We start from the raw sequence: 16,657 nt of genomic DNA on the forward strand, positions 1-16,657 counted from the left end.
ACATCAATGTTTCAACAAGAGTTGACTTAATGATGGGATGTTGGTTGCAAATAAATATCAGTTGCAAAGTAAAGACCAACTATGAGGATAATTTATTCATCAGTATGATTATATCACTAGCTCTTACAAAGTCAATGTAAAAAGCTGTTCAAAGAGTGAAAAGCATGACCTGATGTTGAACCCACGCATAATCAGTCAGTTAAAAAGACAATGTAATGCTTGAAGGCAGTTGGTATATTTCTGGGCGAACTCTTGGACGATTTTCAAGTTGGTTCCGCCTTATAATTTTCATCTACAGTCGTCCAAGAGGAATCCAACATGGCGAAGGACCATGGGCATCCCCATGTATCGTAAACAATGCACACAGAGACCCTGGACTACTCTCATCTCACTCCTTTTCCATTAGCAAAGACTCCAGTCAACTAATGCTGTCGTCCTCTTTCATGTTCGGTTCTTTCAGCCCCTTTCTCACTTACTTCTCTACACAAACCAATGCATATAGGTTTTATGAAGCAAGAGAGTGAGCACAAGAGATGCTGAGAACCTACACTTCAGCAACAGAGGCCGTCGACCACATTGGATGACCATCTCCAATGCTTCTGTCCCTCCTTCACGAGTGTTCTCTCTTGTTGGAGCTTTCTCGCCACTTGGCTATGCGGATTAACTTTATTTACCTTCAACACCGCACTCGTATGGTGATATTAACTTACTCCTATTTATTTTACAGCACATTTTAAATTTCATTTATCCATAAAGCAGCATTTTAAAGATCTTGCAATTTTTTTCTGGCTTGGATCAGACCATTTTTTTATCAGTCTCTTGATTAATTGAATCACTTTCTTCATTTTTGTAATTAATCTTTGTTATTTCAACTCCCCTGGTCCAAATAATTTTCCTGTAATTGGTACCAATAATGGATTATTGTTCAGCATAACTAGAACTGAATAATAAAGTAGTGAAAAGAAAAGTGAAATTCAAAATAGAGTTATTATCTGTTGCTATGTTTTCAAGATCAAAATAACACCTTTCTGCCCACAACCTATGCAAATTATTATTCCTGACTCCACTTTTGGAGTCTAGATGGATGAAGAAGTCAGTAATTTATTAAATAACTTTGCAAACAATATTGCAAAATATTTTTGGCAAAATTATATGATTTATTTATTATTTTGTTTAGAATAATAAAAGCTGCACAAGGAGAGCAAGAAGAACGTTGAGTTAAGCATTCAAATCCCCGTAATCGGTTGTCGACTAAGAAAACCGGTTTTGGTGGGCCTATCAGGATAGCACCAGGAGCGGAATCAAAGCTTGAAAGGCCCTTGGTTTTTCTGCCACATGAAAGAGTTATTTCAGAAGTCAGGTGAAGTCCAGGATCGGTAAAGAAGACTTCTAAGACATATGGTGATACCGTGTGAGGGTCTAATTGGGCCTGAATTCTTCAGCAAACCTGGAGATAATTTATCGATTATTGATTTCAACTTTTTATCGACTCTCCAGTTATTATTGATCGATAAATCAACTAACCTCACATTTCCACTGCTTTTGAAATATTTTTTCCCCCCATTTTTTAAATCAACTTTATTTATGGTGGTTCGTTTAATTGATTATATTAATTGACTTTTTAGTCAATAAAAGCTCAACAGCCATGATATAGAAAAAATTAAAAACTATTAATAAATAATAAATAATATATAATAAATGAAGATGGAAATTTTTTGGTTTTTTTTTTTAAAAAAAAGTTTGAATTCAAAAGATTATAAAAATTCGAAGCATAAGTGAGGTTTAGATGGATTTAATTGTTAAAGAAAATGGTATGAAGGTAAAATTTGTGGGTTACACATTCACTGAAACGGTGGATCAGAAATTGGACTGAGCATAAGAAAAAAAAAGGGGAAAAGGATAAAAAGGCATTGGACCAATGTCAGCAAGTGACGGATGGCCAAGCGAAAACTGTCCAAGGACCGACTTTGTGCGAATTCTACGGACCTTTTCTTTATCTTCACGCAAGCAGTCTGTATATAGTGTTATGTCTTATGACAACACTGAATCTGAAGTAAAGGATATGATTTTCAATTGGAAAAGTCAATAAATTATAAATTTAAAATGCATTTAAATGATCACACAGTCTTTCAAATAATAGATGTGTAAAATAATAGATAAAAATGTCTTCTCACTATCTATAATAAAATTTTATTTGTCCTTAAGAAAAAAAAAATCCAATAAAGATGAGGAAAATAAAACTTGAGTGAAAATACGTTTCGTTTTCCAATTTACCTAAAAGCCAGTCACTTTAGAGAATAATTTTATTTTTCATATAAACTTGATCGTGTAGTTTCTATTGAATGAAAGAAAGATTTTTTATATTTTTAGTGAACATAATAAAAAATAAATAATAAATAAATAAAGACTCTTCTAAAAGTCAATGTGACTTTGACCACAACATGTTTTTATTATTATAAAAATAAAATTAATTTTAATCAAACAATAAATTATTTTTTGACTGACGTATAATAATATTTTCATTTTTCTCTAAAAGTCATTTAATAACGAGCTTTAGGAGACTTCCATCACCGAGACATTGGTAATAGCATCATTTAATTATAAAAATGATTTGGTAAAATTGCAAGACAGTTATTTTAAATTGATTTAAAAAAATAAATATAAAATAGCATGAGGTTTAAATAAATGAAATTTTGTCGTAATGAAAAGGTCGTGGACTTATTAATAGTAAATTATATATTGACTCTCAACTATTCTGAACGAAATATCTCAATAATCAATAAATTCAATGAAAATTATTGGAAGGAAATTTGATATTGCTTGTTGACTAATATTGAAAATTCCATTTCTCATTTCTTTTTTATAGACTAACAAATATTCAAGTCATCTTATAAAGCAGATATGAAATAGGAGAAATAGTAGATGGGAGTTTTTAGATTAAATATTTAACGAATAAGTTGAAGGGAATATTCTAAAAAGGATTCATGAAGGATTTCTTTTCGACAACGATTTCAAGTTATTCAAGAACTTGTTGGTTTGAGTTTGAACTTATGTTATTTTTTCTTTCTTTTATTGTCCTTCTTTGGCTCTTTTTTTTTATTCTTTTATTTTACCATGAAGAAACTGATCGAATGCCGGAGACATCCTCCGCACGTGATGAATTCCTTCATCTCGCGTTCGCCCGAATTCCCCCACATCGAATTCGCTGGTTTCATTTCCCCTTTCCCCGTCTTTTATTCTCTCATCGAAGAAATAAAACGGAGCAACGATGCTATAAAGGTTCACAAATACTTTAGTCCGGTTTTCTTTATACTTGAAAAATAAAAAGTCATTTATTAATTTATTCCTCGAATTTATTAATTAAAAGACTTTTATTTAATTAGTCTTTTTTTTATTCTTGCTCAGGAAAAAGATCATTACAGGAATTGACTTTAAAAATAGACTATGGCTTTTTTTAATTTAACAAAAAATCTTGGAATTTTTACCAAAATTTAATTAATTTTTTTTTTTTATTTATTTTTAGTAAAATAATTATTTAATATTATTTATCAAATGCTGGGGATTTATAGACAAAGTTGAATATAAATCTAGCTAGAATGGGTGTCAAATAAAATTAAAAGTCAATGTAAATATTTATAAATAATGCATTTGTTAAACATGTGCTAAACAGAAACATTATTTAAATGTTGACTAATGAGTCACTAGAGTTGAGGTAGTATGACAAAAATATAAAAATAAACTCAGAACAATGAGTCTATTTATCTATTAAAGATGAGCATCCAAATTATTATCTTTTTTTTATATTAAATTAAAATTAATTTTTTTCAATACTAATTAATATTAAAATAAAATGCACAGAGAGAATTTTAATTATAAAAAACTAATAAAACTACAAAAAAAGAAATGAAAGGTCAAAAGATTTTGAAGTAATTTTACCATTAATTAATTATAGAAAAGAATAATATAATAAATTTGATGAATTATTTACAATCAAAGAAGAAGAATTGTAAATATTAGCTATTCAGAATATGAAGAAAATTTCTTTGACTTTGATTTCTTTTTTATGATGTAGTTAAATGTTTGAATAAAATCTACAAACAGAAAATACAAGAATATAAAACAAGGTGCTGACATTTATGCAAAAAGAGTAATGGAAAATAAAAGAAAAAAGTTATTTCAGAAAAATTTATCTCAAGTTAAGTATTCTTATTCTTTATCCTAAAAGCTATTTAAAATAATTCCCTTACTAAAATATATGATATCTCACCCCTTTTATAGCTCTTATTGGAGCTAAATTTCTTTCAAATCATATGAGCAATATATGTACCACAAAGAATGATTGATGTTTATGATAAGGAAACGTCAGATCTCGTCATCTCTTCCATTAGTTTTACACACGTTTTCGCATCTCATATATTCTTTCATTTCGCATACATTCCAACATATATTATATTATACACATATGTCTACTCTCTGATAACGCAGAATCATTTTACGTCGTGCTCTAATCGACCGAGAAAATTATATCGGCACATTTGCTTAACCGGATTTCCTAGGTCTTCACGAATGACGAATCGATGGATGTCAGATCAAATTTCCAATCTGGAATAAATTATTTTTTTTATCTGCCAGACGTGCATTATTTTTCAATGCAATTTATTTATTTTTATTCTTTCTGCTACTTTTAACACGTCACTAAATATCTTCATTATCTAGAGAACATTGTCTACATATTAACTCTTGTTCTAAAATACTTTATTAAATTATTTTTATAAATTTATTAGAAAAAAAAATTTCAAAAATCATGCAGATAATTTTTGATTCATGCAATTTTATCTCTTAAATACTGCCAATAATTTAATTTGCTTGGATTCAGAAAAAAAGAACTATCCTTTGCAAATAAAAATAATTCACAATAGTGACAGTTAATATTTAAAAAGAAAATAATTATGTCATTGAATATTAATTATTTGATTATAATATGTATCTTAATAAGAAAATAAAATATTAGATTAAATCATTACTCAAAGATTTCTATCGAAAATAATCGAAAACAATAAAAATCTCCTTTTTCAAGCAATTTTTTTTTTCACTGCAAATCATAGAGTTTTATTTCAATTCACTTAATGTGTTTTAATATGACGTCACACATTTAATTAGCATTGTAGTCACTTTTTAATTTTATTCAAGTGTTTAAAAAATTACTATAATGTTAAGTAAAGAGATAACGTTATTTTTAAACAGTTTAAATGAATTGAAATAAAACACTTCTACATTTAAAAAAGTGTTATTATTTAAAGTTATTATTAAAACTGAATATATAAAAATGTTACCAAGTTAGTTACCAAATGTTATTATTATTTTAATAAAATAATAGAAAATAATAAAATGATTATAATTAAATAATAAAATAATTCTTATTAATTAAAATTTATTTCGTAGAAACCCATTTTTCTGAAGCCACCAGTAAAATTATTATTAATTTTTCCTTATCATTTATTGCATTTAAAAGTAACATTTTATAATCAACAATTACAACCTTAAAGTTGGTTGATTTACTTTGAACATTTATCAATAATTCTTCGTTGACATAAATCATTTTCTACAAAGAGATGTCGTTTATTGTTTCTCCAGTAAATAGATCAACGTCTAAATAGACAATTACTGTGGTCAGCTTGCTCGTATTCTTTTCCTACAACTCGGATTGTAATTTACTACACAGTTAGAAGCATTCTTTTCTTTTTACAGTCTAGTGTCATGCGACAACGACGTCGTCGACGACGCTCAGTTTCCGTTACCCCTTGCAAACTTTTCTCGTACTCGTTTGCCTAGACTTATACTACTTTTTCCGCCCTCTAAACAATTTTAATTGCAAATATAACTCATAACGGGGATATGCTTGTCTGAGATAATGCAAAGAATTAACTGGGTTATTTTGTAGTTTAGCTATTTTTATATTTTATTCGTCTTTTTAATGATTATTTTTTTATTACTCCAGGGGAATATCCTCATTTTAAATAACTCTTACAAAATTTCTTCTTAATATCATTTTTATGATGTAAATAAAAAAATTGTTTCAAACTCAACGTAATGTATTTTATTCATTATTATTTATTTATTTATTTCTTTTTTTTTTTATCCTTTTTTATTAGAAATTTTTTTTTTTCAACTGTGAATCCTAAAGGCTCTTTTTCCTGGTTTCTTTTTTACTGAAAGAGGGAGAAACGTTAATTTAAATGTCACTAACTAATTGAAGTACGAATTAATTAGCACAGGTGATCGATCGTGACACTTTTCTTTTACGGGAATCCATTTATCGAGGAAGAAGCAAACGATAGGTAAAACTGACACTGACACGAACATTTAATCGTCTTAAAAGCTCTAACCATATTTCCAACTATGAAACAATTTTTTTTTTATTTAATATTCTATCGTTATTTATTTTAATCGAATTTTTATTAAATCAATCAACGAAAATTTTGACTATAAATTTATTTGTTCTATGTGAGAGAATAAATAAACTGTGTCAAATGCAAAAATTTATTCATGAAAAAAAAAAATAAAATTCCAGTTTACCTTGATTGCAGTTAATCAAACAATCAATTTTAAATAAAATTTAATAACGTCGCTCTTGTTCACAGTTTGTTTGTTAAAATCATTGATGAAATATCGATAAAAATTTTAACAACTGAAATTTTTCAAGAACTTCATCAATTATCAACATTTATTTTCATGAGGAATGATTTTTTTAAATAAATTCTATGGCAATTATTATGTTAATAAGAAGAATGATAAATAAATGGTGTGTCTTTGAAACAGAAGGGTTTATATTTACCCTTATCAGTTGTCGTATGAATAAAAAATTTCTCTCAATTGACAATGAAGTATTAAATGGATTATTTATTCAACTTACAACAACATTTTTATTCTGTCATAACATTAAAGTGTGACTAAAAAACAAAAGGATCATTTTTTTTTCTTTTAAAATCACAATATTTAGAAGAAATATTAATTTCTATCTGTAATTAAAAATAATAATTTATATAAAACATAAAAAATATAAATATTTAATATTTTATTTCAAATTAATATTTTTAAATATAATAAAATTAATAAATAACTAAAATACTGTTATTTAAATTTGTTCTTTAAAGAAGTCTAAACTTCCGATCAATAGACAAGAGTGAGACGTTTGATGAAATTAATTACAAGAATATCTTCAAACTAGATCTAACATATTTTTAATTTATTAATCATGAATTAATGTTTCATTAAGATTTTATTGACTTACGTTTTGAATTAAATCTGAATCATTTTTTGTTGTATTTTTCATCAAGACTTTTTTCAATCGAATTATAGCAATAAAAGTACAAATAAATTGTAGTTTGATAATGCTGAAGAATAAATGATGTATAATAAAAAAATATTGATAATAAATTAAATAAAAAAAAATATTATTTGCTTTTTTTATTCGAAAAAGTGAGAATGTGTGATTTATATAAAAACAATAACAGAATTTATTGAATAAAAATAATTAAAATACACCCACAGACATTACAATAGGAATGGAAAAAAGTGAAGCTGATTAATCTTAATTACCGTTAATCAAACAATCAGTCCATCTACAAAGAATGAAATAATGCAGATCTCTTGTCCACAGTTTGTTTGTGGTAATAATAAATAAATATACGGCAAAATATGTATACATAATTTTTTTATCGTTCTCAAAAGGTTTGCATAAAAAATACAGTCGGGAGGATGCAAATTTATGTAAACCACTGTGGCAGATATCTCGGCGTGTATTTACTACGCTCAGTTCTGCCAGAGCAACGGAATGCAAAAGCAGGTTCGCGAGTACGTGCCATGCGTAAATAGATAGGGGGTTGTTGTCGCCATATACCGAGAGAAAGAGAGACATTTCCCTCTCCCTATTTGATCCACCTCTCTTTATCTCTTTCCCATGTGCGTGAACGCATAAATACGATCGAGTACCTTATATGCGTGAGTGCGTTCAAGCGGATGAACGTCCACCCCCCTCATGTGTACACTATAGTTGCAAATATATACAAATCTATCGCGAAAAGAGAGATATAGAGAATAGAATGAGGGGTGGTCTATAGCCCGCGCCAACTCCGACGGACGATAACTCAACCAGAGCTATAATTATCAAACTACGTAATTGTTAATTATTGCGCCATTGTTAGCGCGATGGTAATTAACCCCCTTCTACCATCGCGATGTTAGCGATAGTGGATCACGTGACATTGTGACGGTGGATTAGGTTGTCGAGAATGTTTATGTGTACATCAGATATTACTTTTCATGGCTTTTGCGATAAGAATAGCATTCAAATCAGCTTGAGAATTTCTTTGTATAAACTTTTGACTAATTTCTCTTACCCTTGTGTATTCGTGTGCGTTTTGAGATTTGCTAAATTATAACAGTCTTTGAATAGTTTAAGAAAGATATTTATCCAACTGTCTGTAAGTGAATATTTATGGTAGCATGAATTATTATATGCTTTTGAATGCTAGTTATTTTCAACACAATGATAAAATTTATATGTGCAGGTACAATTATTTTGAGAGGTATAAAAAGATCAAGTAGGATCAGTTAGGAATATACATAATTATCTGAAAATGTAAAATGAAATTGAAGAGAAAGGATTTGTGTATATAATGGAGTACATGAGATATCAAATGTTATACATTTTAGTAAGTACATAAGGATTCATCCTGAATTGAACAAAAAAAAAAATAGACATCTACCATTTTTAATAGTATTGTAAAATAAATTGGAATGATAACTAGACGATAAAATGAAAAATTAATATAAACGTTCATTAAATTAATTGGAAAATCTTAATGACAATGTCTGGAATGTTAATCATATATTAATGAATGTTAATAATTTTTAATTGTTAAGATTTATGCGTTTGTGGAAGGAGTTATTATTTATAAGAAATATTTTATACTAAACATTATTTTATTTAACAAGATTAATTAATTATAAATTGATTTGAAAACGGATGTGAATACATATCAACACTGCACGATAGTAATAAAGATAGATACATATTAGAAAAAAGAAGGAAGACAAAACTCTAATCAATAGATCAATCAATTATGACGGACGAGTTTGGCGGAAAGATTTGAATTCTAACATTAATTCATTAATAAATTGAAAAATTAATAAACGAAAAACGTACTAAGTGTTTTAAACTTATTTTAATAAATAAAAGAATGTCTTTTATTGTAATAAATTATTGTAATAAATAAAAGGATGTTTTGTTATTGTAATTTTTATAAGAATTTTAAAAACATTAATATTAAACAAATTATTCAGTATTTGTTTATAAAAAAAATTTTAATCAGTGTCCAAACATTGATGAAAGGAATTTGTAATCGCAAACAAAATTTATTAACTATAAAAATACATATTGTAATTGTTGAGATATATTTGTTTGCAATTAAAGAAGACTAGTAACTATAAACATTCAAATGTTATCATAATCAAAGTATTTTTGATGTTAAAAATATTATTTCAACTGTTTTCGTTAATTACAATATCATTTGTTAATAGTTACAAATCTCATCTATCAATGTGTCACAGAAATTGGCCAACTACTAGAATTTTTAATTAAATTAAATATAAAATTAATAATAAAATACAAATTAAATTAAAATTCCAATTACAAAATCGAATTAAAATATTGAAAATTTCCTATCTACTTCCCTTAAATACTATAGAATACTTGAATAAATGTATTCAATGATCAGAATGAATGATAATAATTTAATGGCATGGAGTAACTTTTTGGATAAAGCCCAAAGTATCTATCAATATCCATACAACAAATTCAGTTAAAGGACGTCATTCAAAAGGGAAATAATAACCCGATAATTTATTATTTCACAATTTAATTAATTTTTTTCTTTTCCTTGGCGAAAAAAAAATTAATTTCAATATCCACGAACGGAGAATAAAGAAAATAGAAAATTTGATTAATTATATTTGCGTAAAATGATTGATTGTTTCCTTAGGTTGATATAAGCTTCTATTCCAAGTTATTGTTATACGCTCGACGGGGGAGAGAAAAGAAAACCGGAAGGAGGAAGTAATATAGGACATTTTCTTGCTATTCTTTTCTCCAGGAGCATAAGGTGCCTCATCATGTTTTATTTATCAATTTGGTACGGGGGGGATTTCGAAGAGAGAAAGAGTAGTGGTGCAGTACGATGCGGACACGTTGCACGACATGAGAAAAGATCGAGAAAAGAATGGTGATTTATGGTGGCAACATGTGACGCTGTTTTGTGCGTATTGCCAACGTCTTAGACTTGATATACACCACTAAATTCCTCATCTTTTTTCATTGCATTATATTACTCTATAATTATTTAACCGCCAACCTGTTTCATTTAATTTATCCAACAATTTTAATCAATCTTCCAATTAATTCTAATTTTCCCTTTTTATCTCATATAACCACGATTGAATTTTTCCAATCTATTTTTACATTTTTAAAATGAAAAAAATTAAGCGATTAATGAAGTAATACACTAAGAAAAAATTGTTGCTATACAAAAAAATGTTTGTTTAATAAAGAAAAAAAAAAATTTGAAATTTTATTGAATTCAATGAAATCTTGCTCGAAAAAATGATTTTGATATTTGATTTAAAATTAGGATAAATTTGAAGATGAGTGACATTAGATTACACTGATAGAAATATTTCTTTGTATCTAACATAATTCATTAGCAGCTAATAAATATGTTATTTAAAAGAGAAATCGAATGAACATTTATTAACAGTTAAGAAATTATTTATTAGAGTAGATTTATTTGGCTCAATGAATGATTTCTTAGCTGCTAACAAATATTTATTTCTCATCTAAATACTATAATTGGGCTCGATGGTAAGGTAGAATGACGGTCAAGCATAATCAAATTTTAGGTTATATTATGAAATAACTTTTATTTATTGAATTGATAAGGAATTCATTTAGTCCCACCAAATAGATTCTTCTATCAGTGTAGAATAAATTGCCCGCCAATGATTGGATGATAATTTGAATGTTTTAACCAATAAAAGAAGAGTCACTCTCTTTTCGATATATTTCCATTATTGGCTAACTTCATGTGTCCATAAGAATTTATGGATAATGATTGTTCAACCAATAGGGAAAAAGTCATTCTCTTTTCGATATATTTCCATTATTGGCTAACTTCATATGTATCCATGTAAATTCCTAAATAAAAATCTGAGACAATTCTTACTTAATGAGATACCATGGATCTCAAAAAAAATGATTCATTGAATTCATTGAAACACTAGAATAAACCAATACTAAATAGATAATTCTATTCAATCGCACACAATAAAAATCTATAATTAACTCAATGAATTATTTGGTAATTGTATACTTTCGCGGTCCCCTCGTTTTTTGGCTCTAGAAAATCGAAAAATCATCCGATTTTAATGATTTTTTAAAAAAAATCTTTGTTTTTACGACGGATTTATAAAAAAAAATATGGGAAATATCTCACCTAGAAATTTCATATAGTTTCATGACTTTAAATGTGATCATAAACGCACTTCTTTGAATATATTTTATTATTTAAAGTAACTATCAGAACTGAATCTTTAAAAATCACTTATATTAATTCCAAAAAAAAGATTTCACTACGACTATTCAAAATTCTGTTTTTATTATCTAAAAAAATGATATTACTTTTCCACAATATATATTTTTTTCTCAATGTACACAACAAGGTTATTTACAAATTTCCGAAATAATCCAAAATTACAAAAATAATCCAGTAAAAAACCAATTATTAGGTTTGATTGTTACATCGATTTTTTTTTTTTTCAATTAACTTACCTAATATAGGACACGACAGAAAACATTAAAATGTTCCAATTAATCGTATTCAATCATCCAATTGGTGTGTTAATTAACCCTTTGTTATTAGCTTGGTGCGAGGAGAACGTTAATGAGATTGCTTTGTGATTTATTACAATGTGATAAAATATTGAGTATTACATGCACATATGGCCAGTGAATACAAGCTGCATCGTGACTCTGCCAAGTATTATTCCCTTAGGAATTCCATTATTACAAAAAGTACAAAAATAAAATTGCTGCATGAGTATATATATATATATATATAGATTCATCGATAGACCTACCTTGCTATACATTACTGTCGATGATTGCTCGACCTGATATTTTACATCCGGAATCGCAAAAGAATATTTCGTCATTTTAGTCACGGGCATAAAAAAATATTACACTAAATTATTGTCATAATATTGATAGTAATAATTTTTATGGAACCCATTGTATATGTGGATTTTTTGTATTACTTATTGTAGAAGTGAATAAAATTTTATCAATAACTTTTAGTACTTTTGAAAAAAATTCTGAGAAATATTTTGTGACAAAGTCGTCGACATTTTAGTTCTCTTGTGATGTTTGTACCAAGCTTTAATCTTCTGTATAGACAAAAAACCTTTTTCTCCAACGTTGAAACCAAGAGAAAAGAGATGCAACTATATGCTTTTATCATAAGCGTTGAGAGCTTTTTTTTTCTCTCTTTTGTTTTACTACGCACGATTGGCTTTCTTTGCTGGCACCCCGTCATCAATAACCACGAAAAGAACTTTTCCATTCTCGTTTTTAAAAAATAACAATCGAAAATTCAATACTAGAATATAAACGATTTCGTTATTTCCAATTACTTGTATTGGCTTTTTGAGAGCTTTGTTCAAATCACAAACGAAATAAAAAAAAAACAAAATTTCAAATGATTTATTTACATCTTGAATAACTCAATAAAAAAAAGCTATTTCCTAAATACTCTTTAATTCTTCATCGATTTATTTATTTAAATAAATTAAATAAAATTTCAAAACATCGATTATTTCGTTTGTTGGACAATTTTAATTTTATACTACTTAAAATGAATTTTTCGATTTTCTATATTTAATATTAAAAAAAAAAAATTTTATTTCTACAACAAAATGTCTACGATTTATCTGTTCTATATCTTAATGATTAAATATTAATTTCTAGACACAACAAAAATTAAAACTGAAAATTCTTAGAATATTCCAAGAATTATTGATTTGCTCACTTTTTTACCTACTGATGGTAATGTCATTCTAGTAAGGGTATAAAAGTCACGTGATTACTATAAAAGCTTTGTTCAATTAATCACTATTAAAGCTCATATATAAGCAATAATTTTTTATAAATAATGTTAAAAATAGGGGTTTTAAAGAAATGAAAATAAATTAAATTAAAAACGTAAATACCTAGCATTATAAAAATCGTATACAGTTATCTTAATCAAAAGGTATTAACTTTCTCAAATAATTGAAGTGTAAATAATGAGCTAATATGTATAAAAAAGATTAAAATGATTTATAATGAAACTCACCGGAGTAGAACTTAGATGATTTTTGTAATAGCCAAGTTTGAAGGGCAAGTCTTTCTCGATGTCTACAGAAAAATTCCGGTTTAATGTTGTACCTCTCAAGAAAGTCATCACACTTTTGAAGAACTGCAAGCGCTTTCGCAACTTCCACTTCGTCCATGTCATCCAGAACGAGCTCGTTTGAGTAAGAAGTTCGACTTGAGGACGCAGCAGCACGTTCCTCGTAAGTCTCGTCAGGCAGTAGCATCCCCATTTTCACAAAACCCCTTGAAAACTCGTCAATCGTACACTTCCTGACGGCACATATATGCGTCTCGCGACCTACAGGCTCTACAACCAGTCCTCGAAAACACATATTAGTATTCAGACGAAGACTTCATGTTCTCCACCCAACAAATGTTCGCACTTTTCGTTTCACTTCCTTAATACATTTTATCTGTCATTATATCAAGTTCTCCACTGTTTCTCTTCTCTTATCCAATACTCTCGATTATTTTTTCTTTATTTTATCCCATCCAGTACACAAATAAATGCCTTTTAAGTGGCTCAGTTAACCCCCTTGCACCTTCAACACTCATTGAATTGTCGATTTAATTATTTCAATATCTTCTACGTTTTTTATTTCTCATCTCCTTTGAAATAATTTTTACAATTACTCCAATTTTTTTATTCCTTTTTTTTTGGATGAAAAATAATTAAAAAATATTTTAATTTCAATAGGGGTAGTTAGAGATCACTTATATCTGCTTCAAGTTCACTTAATTTTAATTTCACTTCTCCACGAATAATCCCTTGTTATACAAATCTACAACTACTGCTACTATGATTATTTTATTTTTAATTCGATGCAGTCTGAAATTCGTTAACTGCTACACGTTTAAGATTCAAAAGGTCGACAAAAAATGGTCGATAGGATGCAATTGGATTTTTTGTTCAATGTACAGTCGAGGGTTAACGAGATGCATATGAATGGAGGAACGGTCGAATGTTTCCGGCGCCGGTTGGTCGTGCATTTGAAATCGATCCTCTTGATCGAACTCGATGGCAGGAGCTCCAGTGCCACTTGGATCTCCTCGACTCGAGCCTCGACTTCGGGCTGTGGCGCTTTGTACTCGACATATTTAAATCACCGTCGAGGAATAAACGGCCGCGTCTCGTTTATCCTTCGAATTCGAAAGTGAGAGCACACTAGCGCGATCCGTGTGTCTTCTTTCTCCTCTTCTTCTTCTGCTTCTTCTTGTTTACAACCGTCAACTGCCTTTTTTTCCTTCACTATTATTTACTATTTATTCCATTCCTTCTATTTATTGAACTCCAGCTTCCAATATTGTACCTAATTGCAACAAAAAGTCAAATTGGAATTATTCTTATTTGTTTTGGTTTATTTATCTAAATTTGAGTTCATGTTACAATGGGAACTGTGAAATAAAATAATTCATTTCGCACCAAGGGAGTAAAGTGAAACATTTCCGCTCGGGACGAAATTTTTCTTGTGGATTAAAGTGTTTGACATTTATTCTCATGATGGAAATATATATTTTTTTGTCATATTGTCACGAAACATTAGATTTTATTCTCAGTTTAGAAGTTAATAAAGTGACATGTTTCGTCTGGTAGAAAAAAAAAAATTCCGCGTGCGCATGCGCGCAAGCAAATGTCATTCTATGCGAGGTTGAAAAGTGGGACTTTATTAACCTTTAAACTGCGAATACAATATAATTTTACGTGGAGGTATGACAAAAATTAAGGTTGGGTGTACAAATTAATTCGATTCCTTTTTTTTGTTGTAAAAAAATGTATTTACTTTAAAACAAAATAATTTAACAAATTAATCAAAGTATTACAAGTGAAAAAATATTGTTTTTATTGGACTCTAAGTGAGGATATTATTTATAAATAAAAAATAATTGGCTTTTTAATTATTTTCATCGACCAAAATAAGTTTTTTTTCTAATGTGATTGTAAGAAAAGTAAAGTTACAGTTGCCAACATTAAGTTTAAAGTACCAACTTGAAATAAAAATTCAGAAGCTGTTCTACCTCACTTACTAGACTGTACATAAATCAATGAAATTACTTAACAGTGTTAATAAAATTAATTCACACTAGACAATTAATTTACACATCAAACTTTAACTTGATGATAAATAATTGAACTTTAATTGCAACCAAACTATGTCGTGATCTAGAGAGTAATTGCTTTAAATGTTACTGGTAACTTAATTAAAAAAACACTCGATCGTAGCCCACCTTTCTCTTCTTCCTTTTGTGCACTTGGTATTTTTTTATTTCTATTCCTCACGTGGATTTTTTTATGCAAGCAAAAAAATGATTGGACGAGATTGAAGTTGAGAAAAACATGTGTTTGTTGATGAAACACGCGATGCGGTTGATCCACCTTGTTTTCTTGATATCATAAAAGAGAGAGAATAGAAGCAAACCTCAAAACTTTTCTCTCACCGGGTGTTTCCTTCCTTTGCAGTATCGATTTGCAGTATGACATGGATTCTAACTACTCATTTTTCAACCGCAACCACAGCTTCTGAATGCTATGAAAAATTTTATTGTTAAGCACTTTTCGTAGCTTCTTCATTATCATATAGAAATTTACAAGCTATAAACATTGACGGGTAATAATAAATTATTTTAGAAAAAAACAAAAAATAGAATTATGCATAAATTATTTTAATCCTCGTTACATGCTGCTGATAAATGATGGTCCTTCTTGGATTTAATTTGACGTTAAATAGACTTAAAAATTCAAATGAAAGAAAAATATTCTCTTCCTTCATTGAAATTTTTTATTTTATTTGGCATTGGTTGAGGTTTTAGTCAAGTAGAAACGGATGTCTGTAGATGATATAAAATGAGTCTAGGACATTAATTAACAAGAACACGCCGAGCGGCTATTCGTTGCAGTAAAAATCGCAACGAGCATGCTGGGGTGGAAACCTATTGACGATCCAACTGCACGCGATCTCTCTAGAGACTGATTAATTGTACGTTAAACCAGTGAAAAAATTTTTTTTTTAATTAATGATGATCGAACGACTTCACTTAAACTCCTACGATCCTACTACACAGTTTAGATTTATTGGAAGTACACGAAAGGCTTCGGAAAATCATTAAAAGTTTTTTCCATTATTCCAAACCTATTTTCAGAACCTACTCGTGTCTTTTCGGGGTTTGAACAAATTTTTCTAATCTAATAAACTT

At 28.4% G+C, this 16,657-nt stretch overlaps 1 protein-coding gene across 3 annotated transcripts in view; it reads right to left on the reverse strand.

The window, feature by feature from the left end:
- Positions 1-15,970, reverse strand: part of dachs (unconventional myosin-IXb-like dachs) — a 34,178-nt gene extending 18,208 nt beyond the window's left edge. The window contains exons 1-2 of one of the 3 annotated variants that reach the window (XM_035084336.1): positions 15,692-15,970; positions 13,446-14,775 (exon numbers count right to left, since the gene is read on the reverse strand). In XM_035084336.1, coding sequence (XP_034940227.1) covers positions 13,446-13,797 — 352 coding nt within the window. In that variant the 5' untranslated portion in view covers positions 13,798-14,775; positions 15,692-15,970. Of the gene's footprint in view, positions 1-13,445; positions 14,825-15,691 lie in introns of those variants that run through there. The other 2 variants (XM_035084338.1, XM_035084337.1) reach the window with 2 other exon arrangements.
- Between the last annotated feature and the right edge of the window lie 687 nt (positions 15,971-16,657).

Source organism: Chelonus insularis, unplaced genomic scaffold (assembly GCF_013357705.1).
Source record: "Chelonus insularis isolate UGA/USDA-ARS -01 unplaced genomic scaffold, ASM1335770v1 contig_388_pilon, whole genome shotgun sequence".
NCBI classification, from domain to species: Eukaryota; Metazoa; Arthropoda; class Insecta; order Hymenoptera; family Braconidae; genus Chelonus; species Chelonus insularis.